Below are 25729 nucleotides of genomic sequence, written 5' to 3' on the forward strand. Positions count from 1 at the left end.
AATGGAAGACTAAAACCTCAAAAATTGAAGACCGCTTGTTTTATTGAAACACTGCTGAGTATGGGCTACATTTATGTGATGTATGGTGGTTGATTTATATTTAAGTACCTTAGCTACAAGCAGGACAAAAAAACACAAGCGTACCTGTGGTGTTTTTGGCTGAAGTGGTACCAGTCCTGATGGTGTGTCAGCTAAGACATGAAAATGTGAAGTGGGAGGTGGTCCCATGGGTGTAGGACGACTCTCAGCATCCACTTGGTAATTAATTAACCCCCACTGTTCTAAGAAAGCATGGACCCTGTATCAAGCAACAGAAAAAGTCAAATAAAAAAATATATCACTAAATAGAAATACTAGCAAAATGCTGTGTTAGGAAGTGCCACAACAGAGGTCAATCTTTCATCAGATGACAATGACACGCACCTCATGATAGCGCAAACATCCCCTGCCAGGTTGCGCCGGCATGCCGTTGAAGTGAGGTATTCCTGAGGATTCAGTCGATATGTGTCAATCATGAAGTTCCGATAAGCCAAATAGCTAAATTAAATAGATTTTTTTTTAGTAAGCGTTGTACTGATTAGAATACAGTTTCATAAAGTTTCAAAAAGTAAAAATGTCTGATTATGTGTGTGCTTCCTGCATCTAGCACCCTTGAGAGAAATAAATATCAGTATGCACTGGTGACCAACTTTTACCAAGAATTATTATAATAATAATTAGGAACAATGATTCTGAATAATAAAAAAAGAACACAAACCCTTTTTACCATATATAGAGGCATCTGAACCAGTCCTCGCTCCGAAGGAGCTATTTATTTATTACAATCACACATCCTCAAGTAAAAAGTTGCTCAAAAGCTACAAAGCCAGTGATATCAGCAGGATAAGGGTGAAAGCCGCTTAAGCATATTACAGTTACATGAGAACAGCAGGGTTGTCATGGAGAAAACCTTAGTATTAATTTTATTTTCTATAAGCAACTTTTAAGTCTAATACTTACATCTCAGGTGTTTTTGATTTGTTCTTTCCATTAAAAAACTCAGGCAGTGCTCTGCGCTCAATTGCATGTACACTGCAAGGAAAAGAAAAAGCCATCAGATGAACATCAGTCATCATTTGAAATAACATCATTTAGTTAGCAAGAAAGGAGACTAAACTGTACCTATTATAGTCAAACCAAGCTGCATAGCTGGGGATAATAATATGATGTGTTTGTTCTGTTACATTGTCTTCATGAAGGTCAGAGGTCTTCACTTGTTCACTTTTGATCCCAGAAGAGTTCTCATCTTCTTCCTAAAAAAGTGTAAACATTATTCAGGTAAGCAAATTAGTCATACAACTTTAATAAACATAAGCCTAAAATTGAGTCATGTAGTTGAATACACAGATTAAACTCATATATAGGAGTTGTTTTACCAGCTATATGATTTGTATTGTTGTTCATTCATTCATGAGATTTATACAGTTTCCAACACAGTCAACTAGTTGACACCACTTATAGTTATTTTCACTGTCCTCTCTGAATCTCCAGACTTCTGACTTTGCAGTGAAAGCCAAACATCTGAATAACTAGGCCATCCCTCTCATTACCATTTCTTCCAGTCTGAGTGCTGCTGTATAAAGGAATTGCAAGAAAGTGGACATCAAGTCGAATTTATGCAACTAATAATACATTTGTTGGCTTATCTGCAACAAACACTCCAGAAATATAAAAGTCAGAAGTTATTTTCTGCATATTTGTTCTGGGTCAGTGACAAAGCATTTAAGCAAGGGAGTCAGCATTACATCCAGAATTTTTATGAAGAAAGGGTTGGCAATGGCAGAATCCTTGCTTCTCTTGAAGCATACACTGGGAATGCAACAAGAAAAATATATATATTTTTTAAATTAAAGACTGTCAGCTATCCTTCCTGACTGTCTGTGGACAAATCCCCCACCTTTGTCACTGCTTCCATGCTTTCATCTTCTTGTTCATCTGCAAGAGAATGGAATATATTACCATTGTTATCACTCATTACCAAAAGGTAAAAATTCCAGCTTTTGATATTTTAAATATGAGCTTTATGCAGTAATTTAGATCAGTGCTTTCTGATTCAGAACATAAATGAAATGAATATAAATTCACAAAATATGTATATTGATTTTGACACCCAAAAGACCAAAACACTCTGGAAACAATAGATGAAGTCTTTCTGTAAAGTATCATTTTGTATGTCACATAACAACATAGTATTCTTACATCAAATTCTCACTTACCAAGGTCAGTCACAGTACCTCCTTTTACCGGGGCAGATTCAGAATCTTTCTTGGTGTTGACTTGGAAAGAAAATATACATAATCAGTCATTTGTTCAGAAATTAATTTGAAAGCTTTGACTTCTAGAAACCATTTTAACTGAAGGAGGTGATTGTACCAATGCTGATCTAAACAAGTTACTTGCAAAACCCCAAAAAAGAAATATTGCACAGAAAATACCATTACCAGCTTTGGGCAGGGTCACTTCTTCTACATTAGGCACAGGTGAAGGTTCATCCATGTCCTTTGTCAGATCCTCTTGTTCCTCCTCGCGGTGACCTCTCTTGGATTTAGTGTAAGGAGTGGATGGTCTAGGTGTATGAATGTTATAAATTACAAGAAAGTTTATCACTGCAATGTAATCACAGTCATTTGTATAGACTAACAAAAACACAAAACACAGAGCTGAGGAAAATATCTACTGCCTCTTTGAAAATAAAATACCTTGAAAAAAAAAAGAAGAAAATGCTTAGCTGCACATTTTATCATATGATGTCAGGATATGCAGGGACATTTGGCAACCCTGCAAGGCTGCCAGGACTGATCGAATTCCCACATATGCAGGCATTACATCATTCCAGCCTGGCCAATCAAGATAGCTCAAAATCAGGAGTCTTTACAGGCACATGTCTACATGCACATGGGGTACAATACTGCTACTTATTTCTACTAATAATTTAGGGTGTAAATCCATTAGGACGTGCTTTTTAACTGTATATTGTCTCTTGTCTGTATAAAGATCCACTTTGCTTAAAGTTGTTGAAGTTTACTATTCCTATATTTTGCCTTCCCTGGTAACTTTTTCCCTCATCAACATGCCAATGGAACTTTTAAATTTACCTTATTTGGACCCAGTGAGATTATCATATGGGCTTTGTGCTTCTATTGAGTTGTGAAGGCTTCTAGAGGTTTAAAAGGGAACAAAATCTTCACCCCCTATCCCCCAACTTGTCCAGTTTTAATCCATCACACCCTGTCTCTATAGATAACCCATGTTTGACTAAACATCTCAATTTTGGATTTTATCAACCAAGCAATGTGAAAAGTACAGCCCTCATTATATTCAATAGACAGTTAGGTCCATAAATATTTGGACAGAGACAACTTTTTTCAAATTTGTTCTGGTTTTGTACATTAAGACAATTAATTTTAAATGAAACAACTCAGATGCAGTTGAACTGCAGACTTTCAGCTTTAATTCAGTGGGTTGAACAAAAAGATTGCATAAAAATTTGGGGAACTAAAGACTTTTTTTTTTTTTTACACAATCACTTCATTTCAGGGGCTCAAAAGTAATTGGACAATTGACTCAAAGGCTATTTCATGGGCTGGTGTGGGCAATTCCTTTGTTATGTCATTATCAATTAGGCAGATAAAAGGCCTGGAGATGGAGTTTGAGGGGGGGTACTTGTATGTGGAAAATTTTGCTGTGAACAGACAACATTGGGTCAAAGGTGCTCTCCATGCAGGTGAAACAAGCCATCCTTAAGCTGCAAAAAAACAGAAAAAAACCCATCCGAGAAATTGCTACAGTATTAGGAGTGGCAAAATCTACAGTTTGGTACATCATGAGAAAAACACAGCACTGGTGAACTCAGCAACGCCAAAAGACCTGGATGTCCACGAAAGACAACAGTGGTGGATGATCGCAGAATCATTTCCATGGCGAAGAGAAACCCCTTCACAACAGCCAACCAAGTGAACAACACTCTCCAGGCCTATCGATATCCAAGTCTACCATAAAGAGAAGACTGCATGAAAGTAAATACAGATGCTGCACTGCAAGGTGCAAGCCACTCATAAGCCCCAATAATAGAAAGGCTAGATTGGACTTTGTTAAAAACATCTAAAAAAAGCCAGCACAGTTCTGGAAAAACATTTTTTGGACAGATGAAAACAAGATCAACCTTTAACAGAATGATGGCAAGAAAAAAGTATGGAGAAGACGTGGAACAGCTCATGATCCAAAGCATACCACATCACCTGTAAAACATGGCGGCGGCAGTGTGATGGCTTGGGCGTGCATGGCTGCCAGTGGCACTGGGACACTAGTGTTTATCCATGATGTGACACAGGACAGAAGCAGCCAAATGAATTCTGAGTTCAGAGACATACTGTCTGCTCAAATCCAGCTAAATACAGTCACATTGATTGGCATGCATTTCATAATACAGATGGACAATGACCCAAAACATACAGCCAAAGCAACCTAGGAGTTTATTAAAGCAAAGAAGTGCAATATTCTTGAATGGCCAAGTCAGTCACTTGATCTGAACCCAATTGAGAATGCATTTCACTTGTTGAAGACTAAACTTCGAGTGAAAAAAAGGCCCACAAACAAACAGCAACTGAAAGCCGCTGCAGTAAAGGCCTGGCAGAGCATTAAAAAGGAGGAAACCCGGCATCTGGTGATGTGCATGAGTTCAAGACTACGGGCTGTCATTGCCAGCAAAGGGTTTTCAACCAAGTATTGGAAATGAACATTTTATTTTCAGCTTTTTAGTTTGTCCAATTACTTTTGAGCCCTGAAATGAAGTGATATTTTTTTTTTATATTTATAAATTTTGTAAAATATAATACATACATGTAAAATATAATAATAATAGTAAAAATAGTATTGGTCCTAAACCAATATTTTATTTAAAAAGTAATAAAGTACAAGCAGGTGGAATGTGACCCTACCCTTTCTTGACATTCTTCTTTTTTGCTTCTGCACTTGGGGGAGGAGATGGGGAACGTTTCCTCTTTTTGTAATTAGGTCCCTTCTTGTCCCTGCGGTCCGAGTCAGGACTGCTTACCTTTACGCAGAAAACAAAAAGCCACAAATCAAAAATATAGCTCGGAATTCAAAACAATCATGCCATCAGTGTACTGGCCATTCGAAAATACATAGCAGGGGACCCTCACTACCAACTCTCCGTTTCTGACTCTTAAAAAGGCAGCATGACTGTATTGTTTTAAGAAAACATGCTATAAGAGAAACAAGATAGGCTGCAATAATAAACCATTCTGAACCTCCAGCTGCAATATTTTAAGTCCCTTAGCTAGAAAAAAAATGGATTAGTTCAGACTTTACTACAGCTACCCAACTCTGCATACTTGTTCTTGATTAGTATCCAAATGTGCAATTCTGAGTACAATAATAATAACAACTAAGAGGTCTACAGGTTCTCTTTAAAAAAAAAATCTACCTGGTACAAGAAGCTGCTTATTTGAAAAGCCAAGTTACCTATCCTCTGTGTGCCACTCTAAAAATGGTTTTGCAGTGGTGCAATGGAGTTCATTTCAGAACTAAGTCCCACTAACTGCCCATCATCTGTGCAACCATATGGTGCCTACTGATTATAGAGTCACCCCTAGGCATGTGATAACTTCAGGTTCTGACACAGGAAGGTTTACAACCAGCATCATGGTATCTATTCTAAACTGGGGCTTTTAGGTTTAGTATTTGTTAACAGAGTGATAGGATCCAGAACAGTGTCACGTGTCAAAAATTCAAAATGTAGGGAGTATCTGAAATTGTCTACAGAATTATTACTGAAATTAAATACATTTCACAAAGTTGACAACAATTACTAAATGTTTAAAGTTCATTAGAACAGAATCGGGAACCAGAAACACAAAACAAATTTAGGCATCCAACTGCAACAGATCCGTTTCTTAACCAGATAAAAGGGTGATAATAAAAAGATGTAGAAACTGCGGTTGATTATAAAACAGATTATAAAAATTATAAAAGAGGGGCAGATTTTATAACCCTGAAACAAACACACTACCTAGTCTGCAGCCTAAACATTAATGACAGTAAAAGGAAAAGTAAAGATCAGAGTATAGCAAAGTGACCTCTATAACAGGAGATTGCAGTAATGATCTCACTTCATCAGTCAAGGTCTTGGCTGAGATCTTCTTGCGACGTGCAACAGGATTGCGATCATCATTCACCTCATAATCTTCTTCATTCATCCACTCATTAAATGAGTCCGTGTCAAGAATCCACTTGGCATGCACCTACTCAGAGAGAAAAGAGTTATGAACAACTTTGTAACATTTCCTAAAACTTCTTCTGCAACACATTTAGTACTTCTAATAAGGGAGGGCAAGGCTTACAATCTCAGGCAGGGTCTATACAGAGGAAAGAACTATTTTCTTCCTCTCCCAGCTAACCTCAGCTCAACAAGTGAAATTAATCCCACCAATGCCAGCACAAGAAAGTGGAATAATTCTGACATTAGCACAGCAAAGTGAATAAAATATCCCTAGTACTAGCTTAGTAAGTCAAGGAAATAGAAATCATATCAGCAAAGTAAGTGAAAGGAATCTCTCCAATACCAAAAAAGTAAGGAAAGAAATGTTCCTGACACCAACCCTACGAGGATAAAAAATCTCCCTTACCAGCACAGTAATGGGAAAGGGCAATTTTCTGATAACAGAACATCAAGTGACCCCCTCCCTAGAATCTCATCAACAATAGCACAAGTAAAATAGAACATTATTATAGCATGGTAGGCGAATCTCCTTAACACTTATACAGCATGTAAAGGGAATCTCCCCACTATCAACACAGAAAGGGAAAGAAATCAGCCTACCAACAGTAAGTGAAGAGAATCTCTCTAACACTAAGAAAAGCAAAGCAACTAAAGGGAATCTCCCCGACATGAACACGGAACAAACACCAGCACAGCACGAAAGGTCAGTCTTTATGGCACCAGCACAGCAAGTCAAGGGAATATCCCTGACAACAGATATATATAGTTTATGTTTTAAAATCAACTTTAAACCAAGCAACTGACCTAAGCAGGATACTTTAAAAGAGCATCACCATCTACTGCTATAATAGATCAACATATTTGTTTTACTAAAAATCTGTGTTTACTGGTACATTTTTTTTTACCTAAATTTATGATGTGACTGTAATTTTGAGGTGTTTTGTACCTGTTCAACTTATCACACATTTGAGGAAGTTAATATATGGTAAATACCTAATATACGTCACAGGAAGGGTAAGGATATCAATCTGCAGAGCTGCTGTACACTTGACAAATCCATTAAAAACACTAAAGGTGCGTACACACTTCCAATTTTTATCGTTCCAATCGAACGACGAACGATCGATTGGGCAAAAAATCGTTCGTAAAAAAGTAACCAACGACGCCGACGAACGAGGAAAATTGTTGGAAACCAACGACCGGACAGGCGGATCGGATTGGGCGACGATCGTTGAACATCGTTCGTGTGTACGGTCGTTCGTTGATCGTCCATGGTCTGAGCATGCGTAAAGAACGCACGTTCGTTCACTTTCCTGTCGTGCACATAGTTCCTCTATCGCTCAAACGATCGTATCTAGTGTGTACAATATCTACGAACGATCGTGTCGTTACCTCTATGTGCAGGATCGGTGCTATGCGATCGTTCATATATATCGTGCAGGAACGTTCGTCGTTCCTTTTCCGACGATAATAATTGGAAGTGTGTACGTAGCTTAACAGCCAGCCACTTTCCAACCCAAGATGGATGACATCATCAAACAAGTTCAGTGCAGAGAAAATGATGCTCAAAAAATCCTAAATTGTCAAATGATTAACTAGCAACAATGTAATGTAAAAGGCAGGCACACTACAATTGCTAGCACACAACCTACATATAAAAAGTCTAATTCACCTTACGAGGTTTTTCTGGGGTAGGTGCATCTTCCACTGGCGCTTCAATCTCACTTGCAGGAATCCAGGTGTCATAACTGAGAAAAAATATATATTCTTTACAAAAACTGTATTGTTTAACAACTGTTGCATTGTGACAGACAAAACAAATTAGATAAAATATAGGAGATGGGTCTATAGAGTAACATCAAACACCCCTTTGTCAATGGTATCAAAAGGGGAGAGGTGGGGATGGAACACCTTGTCTTATCACCATTTCCTGTGGATATAACTCTGATGTTTCATATTCCTGCTCCACAGATATTATACACACTCCCAGCCAAGCAATGCCTACATATCTAAGATACAATCCTCAAGGTAGGACCATGACTACATATTTGATGGTCTTCTTGACTAACATATGTCGAGCTAAAAATGATTTTGCATTTTTATATTTTGAAACCAAAAAAATCCTAATTTATTCGAAATTATTCAAATTCTTTCCAGCATGCTGTGTTACCTAACACTACAGAACCGAGTGCTGTGATACAAGCCCTATTCACTGTGGAAGGGCTGCAAACAAATAAATTGAAACCATAGGGTCCTATTTATAAAGCTGTGAAAGTGACATTCACTGTTGGTAAATCAATCACTGTAATTTTAAACACATGCACAAGAAAGATACGCCTAATTGTTAAGTGAAAGCCACATTCACTGCAAAGCGGTTTACATTAGGAGACACATTATAGGTGATGAAGTAGTTTTCATTATTAGGTGCTGTGATTTCATAAACTTAAAAAAAAACAAAAAACTGTGCTTTGCCAGTGCATGGCAAGCATTAGGTTTGTTGTATTATAACCATCCCCAGCAGCTTATGGTTACCTTACCTTTGCTCCCCATTTATTATTAGGAGACAAAAGATACAACTAGTACATAAATTTAGAGAAAAGCATGTAATTGATCCTAAATGACAGTACAGGGCCATTCAGTACTGTCATGGGGGAGTACATGGCTCTGTGTAAGCCAAGAATCTGATGTTCTCCTAATCCTGAAATTTTTTGGGGCACACTGACATGAGAAGTACCTTATAACAAAACTAAGGTTTACCTAACTCAGTGAGTAAGAAAAAAATGTTTCAGTTTAGAAGGATGCATCCTAACACTACCTTACATAAAGAAATGTGTCCCAATCGAAGACCAGCAAAGAACTAGACTGACCATTCAGTATTCATATATTACTAATCTTATTGTAGAAGCCAGATAACTTTTAATTGCACATTACAACCTATACCTGCATTTGATGAAGTCTCAATAAATATGCATTTGAATCTACAAAATGGGATAAATGTGAAAAAGAAATGTTTTACCTGTCAGGATAGTAACCCCAGTGAAGAAGAACCTGCTTGTCACGCTTCAATATGGGTCGCACCCATTCTTCTAAATACAGAAAAGAATAACAAACCATAGGCAAGAGTACAAGCAAATCTCTAATACAGCCCATATATGGGGAAGCAATGCAATTTTACAAATCTTGGGCCATATCAGTGATGATGAACCTTTTCCTCTTTAGTGCACTGCCCTAAAACCATTATTGCTAACTGAAGTTAGGAACATGGTTGTTTCTATTCAAGTCTTTTGAGAAACGGATGTGAACTTAACTCCAAGCAAGTATAAAAATATTACTTAAGCGTGCAAGTTTTGCATTCATTAAAAAACGCCACTAACTAGGGACCAAGTAGTTAAGCAGAATGACAAATTAACATTTCAAATATGCTTTAGAGCAGGGGTACCGACACTCTTTTGGCCCACAAGCTACTTTTAAAATGACCAAGTCAAAATGATCTACCAACAATAAAAATGTTAAACATATATTTATTTATATATATATATACCGAGTGTGACACACAAGTGACTGAAGCTAATGGCAGAATGCACTGGCATTGCACTACAAGACTATAGTGACAGGAAAGCTACAGCTCACCTGTCATAGGAGAATGACGTGCTGCACAAGAAAAAGAACTGCTAATCCGTACAAAGGTATCGCCCAGCACTGCTCACCTCAGACTGCCCTTCCACCCTCTCTGCCTCCCTCCACACTGGTACACGGAGCCTTCACACACAGAAAGTCATCCCCATAGACGTGCAGCCGGGCTGCTAGTAAACAGCAGGGAAGGGTAAGGCAGGGCTCTGAGATCGACTCGGGTTGCCATTGCAATTGACTGGTAGATCACGACCAACGTTTTGGGCACCCCTGCTTTAGAGCAGTGGTCGCCAACATTTTCGGTCTCACAGACCACTAAATTTGCCGGCTCCGGACCACGCATGTGTGGGGAGCCGGGTGTCCTTTACAGGGGGAGAAACCTCCCTCATAGTGGCATCATGATGCCAGAACCCCACCCATTTTCCCATCGCAGATCTGAGCCTGTAATGGGAGAGTTGACGGGTTGTGTGCAGAGACACATCCTGTCCACTTCCCTGAGCTTGGGTTTTATACATGGGACATGGTCCGTGGCTCTGGCCAGTGCTTCTCCCCAGCAGGGCCCTTCTCCTGACCCCAGTTGGGGGGCACACCGGCGCACGGATCACCAAAATTTTCATGCGGACCACCGGTTGGTGGCCGCTGCTTTAGAGGGTGCCCTATCAGTCTGTGAGCTGCTGCTGCTCCTTTAATGAGCAGACAAAGCTTAACCAGCCTCCCCCAAGTTAATCAAAGAGTCTGGAGTTTCCTAGTGAAATGTCTCTGTAACTTAAGTGGGGGGATACAACCTTTAATTGCCTATGCTGCTTATCTAACCCTTCCAATGTCCCCTGTCCCAAATGTAAAGGCTTCTTTCTTTTACACATGTAATTTTGTACTGTCACATTGTGAGCCAGATTTGAGAGCATTCTATGGCAGGATGCTATTAAGAGTGGACCTACAAGTGGACCTTGTAGTTGTCCTTCTCCCAAGGAAAAACATAACTCATAAATGGACAAATCCAAACTGTTGGAAAGCCAATAAGTGACAACTGGAACCTAAGGTATAGAGTAGCGGTGGCCAACTGAGGGTACGCAGCTCTGACCAGTGCGCCCCCCCCCACGATCAGGATCAGGAAAAGGATCCCGCTGGTGGGGAGCACTGGCCAGAGCCATGGACCACGTCTCCCATACGGGTTGTAGGCTCCAGGCAGGTTTTGTCTCTGTACACAACCCACCCACTCTCCCATTACAGGCTCAGGCCTGCAATGGGAGAGTGGGCGGGTCCTGGCATTATGACATCACTTTGAGGGAGGTTTTCTCCCCCTATGAGTGACACCCGGCTCCCAGCGCATGCATGGTCCAGACCCAGCAATTAAAGTGGTCCGCGGGACCCAAAAGGGGGAAGTTTCTTTCCCTTTGAACGACACGCAGCTCTTTGCGCATGCGTGGTCCAGAGTCCATGCATTTAGTGGACAACAGGTCTGAAAAGGTTGGCAAACACTGGTATAGAGCTCTCTTTATTGAAGTTATTAAAACACCTCAGCGTCCTTAAAATTGTAATTGTCTTCTGGGGTGGGACTGCCATCCTGAAATGATTACATACAAATCAATAAAATAAAAACCAACTCATTGGTGGAATATAGAGCAGCCAGAATAAAATAAAGTGGAAATAAACCTAAAGAACAAACTTTTTTACACAGATAGTGTCTATGTGCATGTCTCTTCTGCAATAAAAAGAAATTCACCTGCCTGTCTGCAATCTTCTGTATAATGTGCACTGAATTGCACATCTTTGTGTACAAATCTTGGCATACATCTGTGCTTGAATGAATAAACTCCTGTGTGCATGCATGGGAGTTATGTCATTCTGGACTAACCAACGAAGATGGATAAATATCCAACGCAAAATAAAAGAATCAAGTGAAGATGTTGGCACCATCTTTGCTTTAACCACAGAAGCACAATACATTTTTATGTAGCCAATACCCAGATGTAAAACAGCTTTTTCCACTTCAAATGTACATTAGACATTCCCATTATAACCAGCATTTTTCTGCATTGTGGCACCTATCACACAATATGAAAAGTATTATTCTGACCTTCCTCCAAGTTGCCAGGAACTGGAACCACCACGTGGGATGCATGACTTTTGTCTTCAGTTACAGTACCCTAGAAGGAAAGGAGGAAATTCAGCTCAACACTGAGTAAAGAGACACACAAATCGCTGAAGTTCCAAAACCTTCTGCCTAAAAAAGTATTTTGATAGCTGTGTGTCTTCTCTGCACACATTCTGCTGACCTGCTTCCCTATGACCATAAAACTGTCGGGAAATAACATTATTAAAGACTAGGACAATATTAATAAATGTCAGCTGTTAACAAGTCTAAGGCCGATAAGCTGTACATTTTACATTTACACATCAGAAAAAGAATACCAAACAGAACAGATGATAAATGTGTGTGGGGAGCAAAGAAACATATTTGTATTGATCCCTACCTGATCCTCAGCACATTTCACACCTTTTTTCCATCCCTGCTGCTCAGTCAACTTGCTGTAAGCAAAGATATTACTTGGCACTTATGGATATGGAAAGCATGTGACTCATTCCATGTTAGGCCACTGGGCAAATCACAAACCACTAATGCTGTCTTCATGGGGAAAGATCATAGACTAGTGAAAGCTTTGAAATGAGCTACTTGTGCTTTTTATTAAACAGTAGGTATAAAGCAGCAATACTTTATGCCGTGCTTTACATTTATTTTCCAACCCTGAACATTATGGCGGTGGAATAACAAAGGCAAGTCAGTTCCTCTGCAGAAATAAGGGAGTTAAAATAATCCTGGTATTTTGCACTTAATGAAGAAAGCAATGGTTCGATTTAACCAGAGGTCACCTTCAGTCAGGGTGATCAGCACAGGTGCAAGCCGAGCTCTGTATCATCCCATCCCACCCCACATCCTTTTATTGGGATAAGCAGCCTCTCTGGCCAATAATTAGCTGCCCGTTTCTCTGGATTTAGTGATTTTTTGACATTCACAAGGTACCATCTGATAATGCATTTTTGTGAAGTTTAAGTTGTCCAGGTTTATGATGGGTTAATTTTAACAGATGACATACTTTCAGGTAAAAAATATCTATTCATTTTGTAAAGTATTTCACTTTTGATTTGTTTTAGGTTTCACAGTATACACAAAAAAAAACATATTACCTGGTGTCGTTTTACGATGTCCTTCAGCTTGCTCTGCAGTTTGGACTCTATGTCTGGATGAAGATATATATTTGGTCGCGACAGCCAGTTATTCTGTGAAAAGGATAGAAATAGTATAAATTCTAACCAGTGTTGGTGTGGAATGATCATAGGATATAGGCAGATTATGCTTACAAAATAATGTTATGCTATACAAAATAATAAAAATGATATGACAGAAATGAACTAACAGAGAACTGACGGAAACCTGTACTAAACAAAGTTTGTGTCTATTAATTGTAAAGCGCTGCGTAAATAGAATATGGGCAGTGATGAGAGGGGGTCACTGTCTGTCTTGTCCCCATCTGATATCACATGCATGATGCTATTAAAGCATCGCCACATTTTTAACATTATATTAAAGAGTGACTTTCTCTGTTATGTTATGAAAAAATGTGCGTTTTTTTTTTTACACTTTTGTGGAGAGGACCTCTCCCCTTCAGTCTTCACTTCCATTTCGGTAAAGACCAAAGGGGAAATCCGCAGCCTCCTGGGATATTTGTGTCACATATCCCAAAAGGCTCTGCACTGGCTCCTTGTGTGCATGCACCTTCAGAGGATTTCTTATAATGTAAAAAAAGTGTTCAATTTCATGCAGGCGCAGTGCAAGGCAGCATTGGACGTACAAGTGAGCATCAGAGAAAAGGTGGAAGCTGGGCTAGCATGGGCCTACTGGGCTAATTTTGTAAAACAATCAAGTGAAAAGGCACGGATGATCTCCTTCTCAAAAATGTTGGTTCCCTGGCACTTTTTGTTTTTAATACTTTCTGAACCACTGATCTGGATAAGCACAAGGATTAAAAAATAAATAAATAATAATCAGGGGGGTGCATGCACGCAGCGTGACTGGATGGATGTGTCCCAAATCGGCTCCTTTCAACTTCGGGCTAAAGGCTTTAACTGCAGCGTAGTTCACGGACACCGGTACCACTACTACCTCCCATTATACACGTATACTTACCTGGTGTTGCACGGACAGGTCCTACTGGCCCCCCAGTCCAAGATGGAACCGGCTCCCTCATAGCGTGCTTCCCCAGCCTACTCTCTGATGACAGCATGGACACGGTTTCACACCAACTAAAGGAAACAACACAGGGTGATGATCCGGCTTTCCTACAATGCCTGCAGGCTATGATCCGAGAGGAGTTGTCACAGACCCCACTTCTATTACAGCAGGATTGAGCCGCGACCTGCGTGAAATTGGTCATTGCACTGCATCCCTGGAAACACGCATGGATAATGTCACAACAGTTTTGGAAAGTTTGGATCAAGATTTGGAGGCAGCCCAGAAGGAAGTTTCGTTGTTAAAAGACCAACTAGAAGATTGCAAGAATCGTTCGCACCGGAGCAATCTTAGTGTAAGATGTATTCCTGAAACAGTTGTTGATGTGCAAAAATACATTACGGCCCTATTTCAAAAAGTTGGACCTGGAGATCCCGGTTGAATGCCTGGAAATGAATAGGATCCATTGCTCTTTAGGCCATAAAAATGCCTAAAGAGCGGTGCCTAAGGAGATGGTCAGCCTAGAGATTTCATAGCGAAATTCAATTTTTTTTGCACTAAAGATTTACTAATACTGAATGCTCTACGTTTAATGTTTCGAAGCACGGAATAGAGTCTATATGCTGACTTAGCCCCCTCTACCTTGGCTAAGCATTGGACGCTCCGCCCATATCTTGCTATGTTATCAGCTAATGGGGTCAAATATAGATGGGGATAACCCTTTAACCTTATGTTCCAGCTACAAGGTCGTATGCACCAAGTTTCATCACCGGAGAAAGCTCAGGCCTGCCTGACGGCCCAATGTTTGTTGTCACAAGATCCACCAGTTTCACCTTCAGGGCTGCAATTGCTCCCTGTCCGCCCACAAGGTTTCTACTGTGTCTGTGAGTACCTCTCAACGCAGCCACTTACATCGCTCTCCAGTTCTGGCCTGGCTGGGATCCCAAGTTTTTACCTCAAATTCTCCAGGATGAACATGCATGATCATTTTAAAAGGTTCTATTTTTATACCTTTCAACCTGGATATGCCTCATGAACCGGCACCTTAAGACTATTTCTAATTTCTCCTGGAATTGCACAATTAATGTGTTTTTCCAAGTTATTTTGTTTTAGCTAACTGGTCGGTAACACTCCTGTTTCGTACAATTTTTTTAGCCCGCTTGTTTGATACATGATTCCCCACCTGAATGCACTGAACCCCCATAGTAGGAAAGAGGGGATCGGTGCGCTCTGCCTCTTGTGTTACTCCCATTTTTTGTGGAGGTACTGGTTTCTTTTGTTCTAGTTGTTTATTTTGCGTTTTTGTCCTTTGTAATTTTTGTCACAGTATGTTTAGTGTTCTTGTAATCGTGTTTTTGACATTGAGGATGACTATAGGAGTATTAGCTAGATTCATTGGCCCTTTCTTTTTCCTGGTTAAACTATGACCCTCCAAGTATTGTCGGTTAATGCTCAGGGTTTAAATTCACCGGTTAAGAGAAAAAAGGTGTTCAATTACTTCCATGCCTCGGGTATAGATGCAGGTGGCTGACCCTGATGACCGGTAATTAATCTTAAATCCGGAGGTTCTGAAAGCCCATATACCCGAAATCAGTGTACCACATCTACGCTCTCTTTTCAACTGCTTGAAGCCGGGTACAAGTCTACCACCCGAATCTCTGAAAGCATCTATTGCCATGATACCCAAGCCAACGACCGATCCGATCCTAGTTTGTGGGCCAATTATAGGTCAATTTTAAATGAGGACGTTAAGATATTGGCCAAAATTTTGGCCTCTAGGTTTAACTAGTTTTTAGGCAATTTGATTCAATGCGATTAAGTGGGCTTCGTTCCTAGACAGCAAGCAGGTGACAATGGTAGAAGGGTACTACAACCTATACATTTAGCACATTTTAAATTGATTTAGAGTATGTTCCTCTCATTAGACGTGCGGAAAGCCTTTGACTCGCTATCATGGCAATACATGTTATGATACATTATGTATGTTATGCACTTAGGTAATGGGGGGTTTGGAGACGAATTTCTCCACTGAATATCTGCACTATATGCCTCCCCAAATTTTTGTCCATTTTTTTGTGTATGACTGTTTGATTGTTTGTAACCTTTTTTGAAAAATTCTAATAAAATTTATTGATATCTTGATTTTTAATATACTTTAGTGTTTCAAAATATTAAACCATAAGATAAACAATGAAAGCCAGAAAACTACCATTTTAAAAATCAGAGATCAGCAATGGTGGCCTCCAAGCTTCCTCAGTGCAAGACTCTTTTGCAAAAGAAAATACAAAAATGCAGGTAAAACACAAATCCTACATGATGCATTACAACATAAAAGAAATACAACACTACCTGCACAAGGGACTTTTCGATGTTCATGAACATTTCCACATTGCGGTCCATACGAGATGGGTTCTGAAAGTCAAACCTGCGCCTGAAATGAGATATATAAAAAAAAAATGATAACTGAATTACTGTCATTATTGTGCATATAATACCCATAGATCCCATGAAAGAGAGGACAGAACAAACAGGATTGTTAAAACAGAAACTCCAAACTGAGTATTGCTGGACAACGTGTGGTATGGAAATTATACCATTTTAAGATAAACAACATATAAATATTAACGGAATTCTTACCATCCCTGGTCACTCTTGAATTTATAGGCAGCAGCAAGAATATGGCAAAGAGCACCTCCCACCTTGAAATCTAGAAAGCATTTCATCTGCAAATCAAAACAGAAAACAGAATAAAGCAGTTTTAACATTGCACATACACTCCCAACTATGCACAATGCTGCACGTACGGTACATAGTGACCCTGATTTATTAAAGCTCTCCAAGACAATTGTTTCTCAACATTTTTAACATGGAGAAAGCCTTGACATAACCTTCTGGTCTTCAGGGAACCCCTGCTATAATTATTACATCCACCGCTCCCAGTACATTAGTGTAGTGGTTGGTGGGAATAATGCCACCCTTAAAAATAGCCAAAAAAATCATTGAAGTGAGTTATATCGACCTAAGAGTAGCAATCTGTTCATTGCTCATGAAACTCCTAGCATTGTAACCAATGCAAGAAAAGCCCACAAAAGTGATATACTTTTTAGTGCGTCTACATATATCACTTTAAAACATCCCATTGATTTTGGAGGGGGAAACGAGGCCTAATACAAGGAACACATTGCGCAGTGACAGTTGAGCTGAAAAATGTTGTGCTATGCACACAGCTTTCAAATAATTACCAAAAATAGAAAGCAAATCTTTCAAATGATAAAAGAGTCATAGGCATATAAAGTTACACTTCACCAGGTGTCTAAACAACACATTTGTTGAGAGCAACCCTTTAAATCTCCCCCACCACACCCTCCTCGTACATCAGAGATGTTTCTCCATGCTTCACAGTAGAGATTAACTTTTTTTCTTAGGCCTTGTTAAGGCCTTTCCAAACAAAGCCCTTATGGTGGGGACCATAAGGTTCAATTTCAGTCTCATCATTATCAAGGACTTTGTTCCAGAAGTTTTTAGGTTTGTCTAAATGCTGTTTGGTATATTGTGTGTGTTATAGGGAAAAGGGGGGTACCAGAATAACCACTGCATGATGCATGAACGAGTGGTGTACATACAGCACTGTTCTGCTCTATGGAGAGGGGAGGGGGAGAACAACGGAGGACCACCCTGCTGCTCTCTTTCTCCCTTCACTTCCATTACAATGCTTCGTCGTCCACCATCTGTGGATCCACCAGGACGGTCTTTCGGACAATGGACGAAGAGAGCTGTACACACGCAAGATCCTGAGTTGATTATCGGACATGAACAATTGCACGTGTATACCTAGCCCTAAGGCAACTTGCCCTCTGTCCAGCCCATGCCGTAAATAAGAAGGAAGACAGGACAGCACAGGACGGACTGGACTAAGATTGTGGAGCCAAGCTACAAAGCTTAAACACTGAACTCACTGTCACCAAGCTAAATTTTTTCTCTGCTGTCATTTCCTCTCAAGCTTCCAACCCACGCAACCTCTTCTCAACAATTGACTCCCTCCTAAACCCCACACCTGCTCCCCCCACAACAACCTTCTCTGCCCAAGACATTGCCACCTACTTTAGAGATAAAATTTACAAAATCACACATGATGTCTCTGCTCACCGAGCCACTCCAACCATATTCACCCCTTCCACCTGTAAATCATCACTGGCCTCCCTCAGCCCTTTTACTGTGGACGAAGTCTCCTCTCTTCTATCTATGACGGCTTGACCCAATTCCCTCTGATCTACTCGGTGCCTATTCCTCCACCCAGGCCCCTGCACTAACCGAACTATTCAACCTCTCCCTTTTAAACATGCCATAATTCTCCCTAACCTGAAGAAATCCTCACTGGACCCCTCCCTACCCTCTAACTACTGTCCTATCTCCCTTCTCCCATATGTCTTCAAACTTCTTGAACACCTTGTCTACAAAAGACTCACTAATTACCTGAGCACCAACTCCCTCCTTGACCCTCTCCAGTCTGGTTTTCAAGCTGCCCATTCCACTGAAACATTCCACCCTGACTAAAGTGGTCAAACTCATTAGAGCTAAGTTTGCAGATTTCTACACTGGCTTCCATTTCAACTTAGAATCAAATTCAAGCTCCTGTGCTTTGCCTTCAGATCCCTCCACAGTTCTTGTCCCACTTACATTTTTGACCTTGTAAAAAAAATACTCCCCCAAACGCTCTCTCTGCTCCTCCAATGAGCTACTAATGACTTCCTCACTCATAACCTCTTCACATGCACGGCTACAAGACTTTTCTAGAGCTTCCCCAATTCTCTGGAACAATCTTCCCTGTCCAATTTGGCTTTCTGCTCATTTAAAAGAGCTCTCAAAGCCCATTTTTTCAAACTTGCCTACCCATCTTCTTCTGTCCTTTGAAACCGTCACTACTTCCCACCACTACTTATCTCCCTTCCTATTGTATGTAATTCCCCCACCTACTAGATTGTAAGCTCTTTGGGGCAGGGTCCTCTCCTCCTGTGTCACTGTCTGTATTTGTCATTTACAACCCCTATTTAATGTACAGCGCTGTGTAATATGTTGGCGCTAAATAAATCCTGTTTATTAATAATAATAATAATAATATTAATAATCGACGGCTTCCCATCTATATTGGCAAGTGTCATTTTATTGAAAGTCCGTTTTAACTGAAACCTATGTGTTTTAGCTTGCATGTATCTTACCAGCCCTAACTTTCAAGGGTTCGTAAATTTATGATCAGGCTCAAATGGGTGATTTCAATTATTATTATCACTACAAAAAAAAAAAAAAAAACACACTCACAATTATGTGATAATAAATTGTTCTGCCTAATTTTCTGTGGGATCAGTCATGTTTTCCTAACAATGGTCAATACTTCACAAATTCTACCGGGGTATGTGAATGTCTGAGAACAACTTTACAACTGTACAACATGTATCAATGCCACAATTCACAGCTTCTCAAACACAACAGAACCACATCAATAACCCCCATTGCTTTGTTTTCCCTGACTGATCCTAGACAATGTCAAGCAACAAAATAAAAAAGCAGTGATCCAGAGATAACTAAAAACCACAAAGTTCCCTGTATTCCTGGTACTCATTTTAGTTAATAAGGGACATGATCCTTTACACAATAATGTCAGCCACCCCGCAGAATGCATGATGAGGTCAGAGGTGGAACCAATGAAAACTTTATACTTACCGGCAGTTTAGTGAGCGGTGCATTGCTGACATGTTTTCCAAACACTTCTTCTTGGAACTGTAGGAGCTGAACGACCAGACTTGACAAGGACTTGTTAGTAGGAGGTTCAGCCTGAATGTACTGCAATGAAAACCAGACAATAATGCTATTAAATTCCTTACCTTTCATGTGACATTAGAGAATCACAACTCAGTACAAGCCTAGATAACTTTAATAGACACATTTCCAAGGCTACCTACACACGTGCAATAATTATCTTTAGAAACGAATGACTAATGACCCATAATTGTTAACAAAAAAAGTGCACAACGATGCTGATGAACGAGGAATGTCGTACGAAACGTCCGTCCTGGCGGATGGGATTGCGTGACGATTGTTCGCTATCTACTGTGTGTACGGTCGTTCAGTGATCGTGGATTGTTCTGCGATACGCTTTCTCTTGTACGTCACTTCCTGCATCGTTCAAACAATCCTATCTAGTGTGTGTACATTATTGGTGAATTATATTTGAACAATTGTATCATTTCAGCATGTACAGAATTGTGCACAATACGATCGTTCAAAATATTTGTGAATAATTGTTGATCGGTCGTTAATCGTTCGTTATTGCACATGTGTAGGTAGCCTTATTGTATCAAGTTGTAATGATTTGGATGAGACCAATGAAAACTGAAATACCTTTTTGGTAGATGCCTATATAATACAATGATTTCCCAAGCCCCTTTTAGCCGGGCCCACCATCCAGCATTTTACAGTAACAACCCGTGTGTTTTTGAGTGGCAACTGAACAGTTGAGTTACAATAGAGATCGCCACCCAGCTACAGCTTCCTCCGATCGAGCTTAAAAAAAAAAATTCTGATGAGAACACAGTAATAATGTTCTGTAAGCACTTTTAGCTGTGCGCACCACCCAGCACTTTGAAGTAACCCCCCGGCTGTTTTTGAGTGAAATTAAAAGTTGGGTTACAATACAGGGATCACCACCTGGCTACAGCCTCCTCCCACCCGGCTTCAAAAAAATTCTGGGGGAAAACACAGTAATACATAATTGATCAGTTTCGTTCCAGGGCAGACAGGACCATGTCCACCCGTCTGTCCTGGCTGTTTTTTTGTATTCTCCTGAACCTTGTTTCAAATCTTAAGTATTCAGCTATATAAGGAATACAACTGGAGAGTAAGATGCCACCATTGATCCTTAAAATTGCTATGTTGGATCTCAGCAGGTAAATCTGCCTAATCTGAAGGAGAGGTCATAAGAGGCTGTCTGCTTCCTTGTGACAGGTTCCCATTATTATTTTAGATCCCATACACAGGTAATTATTATATAATAAAGTCTGGCAAAACCCATGATTGCTTGACCCTTAACATGTGTTTGCGATGTCTAAAGATTGGTGACGGCCAGCTGTACCCATCACTGCCCATGCCCACTACCATGGTGCCCATAGTGTGCAGTTTGCTGTCATCCGATCTGATTCTTTTACAAAGCACTAAATTTTATGACTTGTCATTAGACATTCAATCACTGTGTATAGAAATATTGGGCTACTGAGAAATATACCCACATATTGGTCATCACTTCACTGGCAAACTGAAATCAATGATCTGCTGATGAGCTGAATGCCACCAAGAAGTACCATAGTTACATTTCTTATCAGCAAAATATAAAAACAAAACTCCATGCAAACCACTAAATACACGTTTAAAATGAAAATACACGCCTTACCTGTCAGAAGATTAATTATTCAATACACACAATCTTGTCATTTATACACATTTCTCAATCAGACAGGTGACAAAAACCTAATCACTAATATTTTAATATAAGCTTTGATATAGAACATTTGTTTTAGGACTAATGTTAATACAGGTAGTCCCCGGGTTACATACGGGATAGGGACTGTAGGTTTGTTCTTAAGTTGAATTTGTATGTAAGTGGGAACAGGTACATTATTTTAATTAATGCAATTAGGACAGATGTTTGTCTCCACATATTATCAGGCAGCTTGGTGTCAGTTACTGTATAAAATCCTCACTGTGCAATCATGTGGAAAGGATCGTGAAAGATCCTTTCCAAGGACTACACGATGGAGAGGGGAGAACGACGGAGCAGCTGCACTCTCTCCAACTTCACTTTCATTAGGCTCGCTCGCCGTCCATCCTTCGTGGATCCACCAGGACGGTCGTTCGGACTGTGGACAACAAGCGCTGTACACACAAAAGATTCTCCTCCGATATCAGCCCCGAGCCGATTATCAAACGAGAACTATTGCATGTGTGGCCCTAGCCTTAATCACAAACTTTATAGAGCCTAGATAGTCATTAGCTTATGGAGCAAGCTGTGCTTTGATATGCAAAAAGAAACAACTGCAGAGTTTGTCTTGGTCATTAAAGGGTTACAAGAGGCTGCAGAAAGAGTTTACCCCCTAAGGTGATGACCTCAGCTGTGTTTAGCAAAAAAAATTCTTCTGTAAGACATGCAAATCACCCCCTCCAATCATGGAACCTCTGTTCATATCTAGGAGTCGTCTGTATGTCAGATGTCTCTAACGCGAGGACTACCGGTATCTTGAAATCCGCAGCTGATAATAAAATATTACTCGATAGCCCTACCATAAGGTTTTCAGTTCAGGGATATCCCGAGGTTACAAAGCTCTGTCCCTGTGTGGTCACCTTGTCCTCTAATGGCGACTTTCACCGCACATCATGCAGAAACAAACGCCATGCAGCCATCACTACAGTGCATGTGGACAGACAGTGACAGAAAAGCCTGCAGGAAATCAGTAACACTGGGATGCAACAAATGATGAACATGAATGGCAAAAACACGTTTTATATTAGAAAATAGCAATTATGATACACTGTGCTTTAATCCAAGGACAGTGGATCTGTGTGAGGGAGCCGATCCATGAAGAAGCGGAGTTGTGTATAACAAGAATAAACAGAATTACAATACAGCAAGCACACACACACAAATATATATATAATATACTAATTGTGTATTTAGCATTTTGCCTGGACCTTTGTGTTAAAACTGAACAAATCTCTATGGTAAGTTTGAATTCTGATAAATGGACATGTTACAATAATATAAAGCTGAATGATTGGATAACACAAGTGCTAGTGGTGGAAGAAGTCCTAGCGGTAAATATTTCACTTTTCATTCAGGACAGAGGTGATTGAGGAGAGGCGGCTGGAGTCACTAGGTCAGAGGTAATTGGGGATTATATCCACACACGTGTTACAACCATACACCAGACTGTAAACATTGCAACCAGGGCCACAATATCCCCTCCTGTCTGCCCCATCAATGGCTGATAAATGGCACGGATCAGTAGCCATGTGTGTGCCTGGCAATATGGATCATTTATCAGAAATGATGGAGGTTCCCTAGGCTGGCATTGATGGTGCACATAGCAGGGTAAGTGAGGACACATGGAGGATGTATGCACAGTGCTGACCTGTGGCTGACATGGCAGCTGAAGATGGCAGTTGCTGAGGTTTATATTGGGGTGATGGATGTGTATGGAGGGATTCTTGGCCATGATGGGGGTTATATGTATCCTGAGGGCTCCTCCCGGTAACATCTGGCCTCATGTAGGCCTTACATTGCCCTTCCATAATCACACATTGCCCGGGCACTGCCATCTGATGCCCCCAGCACAGCGGCACTGAGCTCAGGACATGCCGGCTGTCAGCTCGCCTTGTCCCCGGTGTCACCGACCCCCCTCCCCCTAGCCGGGCCCGGCTCTTTGTTCTCGGTGTACAGACAGTGAGGAGACGCCTCGGTTCTCGCAAGGACACCGCGCCGCTCCTGCTGGTACCTTCTTGTAGTTTTTCCCCAGCCATAGCCGCACGTTGTCGAACTGAGAGATAGTGTCAGAGGACTCATAAAATTTCACGTTCGGCCCGCCGTCCTTCTTCCGCACCGCCATCTTCTGCCAGCCTGACCGGCACCTTCAGCGCTGCAGCAGAGCGACATCTAGTGGGCGCACTGCAAACTGCGCGTCAATAGCGGATTGTGTTCACCGGAACTGGGGGAGAGCGACACCTGGCGGTCATATCTGAGACTGCAACACCTAAAAGCTAGGGGAGGAGGGGGGGGGGGTTGCTGCCGGGAGGGTGACATCTAAAGGAAAACAAAATGCAGAATATATTGTATACTGTCTAACCAGTGTGTGTAGCATGTGACAAGACCTAATGTGCTGTTTCTTGAACAACAAATTTGGTGTGTGTAAAGCAAGATAACCCGCCACGGGTAATATACTTCTAACTTCAGTGACAAGGGTTTCCTATAGCTGCAATCATGAATAATTACCACTGCTCGTGTCACCAATTAGTGAATTCCGTGACACAAGAATTGAAGTCTCACACGTGAATCGAACCAGCAAACAGCCTGACTATGGCGCTGCTTCCCGGCCACTCACGGGTTAACAAGCGACCCGCCAATAATCAGCAGAGCAGCCAGGGGGCGGTGTTTCTACATATTTAAAAGCTGCGCAAGGCCGTTGGCTGACAGTCACGGTGGCCGAGTGGTTAAGGCGTTGGACTCGAAATCCAATGGGGTTTCCCCGCACAGGTTCGAATCCTGTTCGTGACGGTTTCGATTTTTTGCTTAGTGATAGGATTTTAATTCTCCTAACATACAGGAAAGTGTTGGAAATGTAACAGACGCGGCAGACGCGCTGTGTAGTTTAATAGAGTCCATTGCTACATGATTTCCTTACAGATTGATTTATAAAATGTAAATGACGCTTATATGGACCAGTGTGTAGAACATTTGCATTGGAGAACATGTTAAGCAAACTTTGTAAATGCAGAAATTACCATTCACATACCAGTGAGTTGAAAGTGACCTTATAAATATAGGGTCACATTGTAGTGTTAGACCAGACCTGTAACAGATGAAGGAGAATTCATTTCCCCTGTTACTTTCAGTGGTTCCTCCCGCTAAGCTTGTACGTCCCTTGGTGCCATATGAGATGGTGGAAGAAACCACTTTCAGTGATGGGGAAACAAGTGTCAATCTTCCTGGCTGAAGTGTTCTATGAAATCCTGCTGAAATGTAAAATAATATTGGAATCACAATGAGAGATTCACATTCAGTCTACCACAACCCAATAGAATACAAAATACACATTCCAAAACAGTTAAGAGAATATAAAGTACCGGTAACTGGTCGTTCCTTTTTCTGAAATGTGTAAAAAAAGTTTTGTGATTTTATATTTTTGTGACCAGTTTGTGGATAGAGTTTTAAAAAGATTAGGATACCAGTCAAGTTCGTACTTTTCTCTGGGGCTCCTTTATTTATATACATATAAAATGTATAGATTCATATTTGCAGGTAAATAGAGGGGTACTGATCAGTGTCATTTATTGTCCATTGGTTTTGTCATTGATCGCATTGTGCTGGGACAGGCAGGAGGGAATATTTGGGTCCTTGTTGCTGTGACAGTTATTTTACCTCACTTCCTGTCCTAATGACAAAGATCTTCATCAGGAAGTAGGTTCAAATCTACAAAAGAGACATGGACAACAATAAACAATCTGACTGAGACTCTAACCTTCCACTTATCTACCAAAGAAAATCATATTTATTTCTGTCTGTGTTGTTAGAGACATTCTCTTTTTTTCAGTCTAATAAAACTAAAGCAGGGCAGGAAGTGAGGGTAAATCTCTCTAAAAGAGCGAATCTGTCTTGCCACTGTCTAGCTCCTTACCTTTTCCTCTGTCCATACCACCACGCACCATGTAATAAAGAGAATTTGTTACCTGAAGTCTCTTATAAGGATTCCACCTGTAAATCATCACTGGCCTCCCTCAGCCCTGTTACTGTGGACGAAGTCTTAACTCTCCTCTCATCATCTCCGTCCACT

General features: G+C 40.6%; 1 protein-coding gene, 1 long non-coding RNA gene and 1 other non-coding gene across 9 annotated transcripts in view; 2 read left to right on the forward strand and 1 right to left on the reverse strand.

Annotated features, from left to right (window-relative positions):
- SMARCC2 (SWI/SNF related BAF chromatin remodeling complex subunit C2) overlaps positions 1 to 23830 on the reverse strand; it is a 34092-nt gene extending 10262 nt beyond the window's left edge. For 3 of the 7 annotated variants that reach the window (XM_072408845.1, XM_072408838.1, XM_072408801.1), the window contains exons 1-17: positions 23678 to 23830; positions 19857 to 19976; positions 16776 to 16861; positions 16488 to 16569; positions 13097 to 13189; positions 11988 to 12057; positions 9297 to 9366; positions 7953 to 8028; positions 6138 to 6302; positions 4977 to 5092; positions 2475 to 2605; positions 2256 to 2315; positions 1937 to 1974; positions 1162 to 1292; positions 1000 to 1071; positions 424 to 537; positions 145 to 298 (exon numbers count right to left, since the gene is read on the reverse strand). In XM_072408845.1, the coding sequence (XP_072264946.1) occupies positions 145 to 298; positions 424 to 537; positions 1000 to 1071; positions 1162 to 1292; positions 1937 to 1974; positions 2256 to 2315; positions 2475 to 2605; positions 4977 to 5092; positions 6138 to 6302; positions 7953 to 8028; positions 9297 to 9366; positions 11988 to 12057; positions 13097 to 13189; positions 16488 to 16569; positions 16776 to 16861; positions 19857 to 19976; positions 23678 to 23788 (1689 nt within the window). In that variant the 5' untranslated portion in view covers positions 23789 to 23830. The remainder of the gene's footprint in view (positions 1 to 144; positions 299 to 423; positions 538 to 999; positions 1072 to 1161; positions 1293 to 1936; positions 1975 to 2255; positions 2316 to 2474; positions 2606 to 4976; positions 5093 to 6137; positions 6303 to 7952; positions 8029 to 9296; positions 9367 to 11987; positions 12058 to 13096; positions 13190 to 16487; positions 16570 to 16775; positions 16862 to 19856; positions 19977 to 23677) is intronic. The other 4 variants (XM_072408853.1, XM_072408829.1, XM_072408821.1 and 1 more) reach the window with 3 other exon arrangements.
- Positions 23831 to 24371: 541 nt separating this feature from the next.
- On the forward strand, positions 24372 to 24453 carry TRNAS-CGA (transfer RNA serine (anticodon CGA)). The gene has a single exon. It is a non-coding gene; the product is annotated as a tRNA-Ser (tRNA).
- Positions 24380 to 25729, forward strand: part of LOC140328942 (uncharacterized) — a 9518-nt gene continuing 8168 nt past the window's right edge. The window contains exon 1 of the long non-coding RNA XR_011920369.1: positions 24380 to 24432. This is a non-coding gene — a long non-coding RNA (uncharacterized lncRNA). The remainder of the gene's footprint in view (positions 24433 to 25729) is intronic.

The sequence above is a fragment of the Pyxicephalus adspersus genome, chromosome 1 (assembly GCF_032062135.1).
Source record: "Pyxicephalus adspersus chromosome 1, UCB_Pads_2.0, whole genome shotgun sequence".
Taxonomy (NCBI): Eukaryota; Metazoa; Chordata; class Amphibia; order Anura; family Pyxicephalidae; genus Pyxicephalus; species Pyxicephalus adspersus.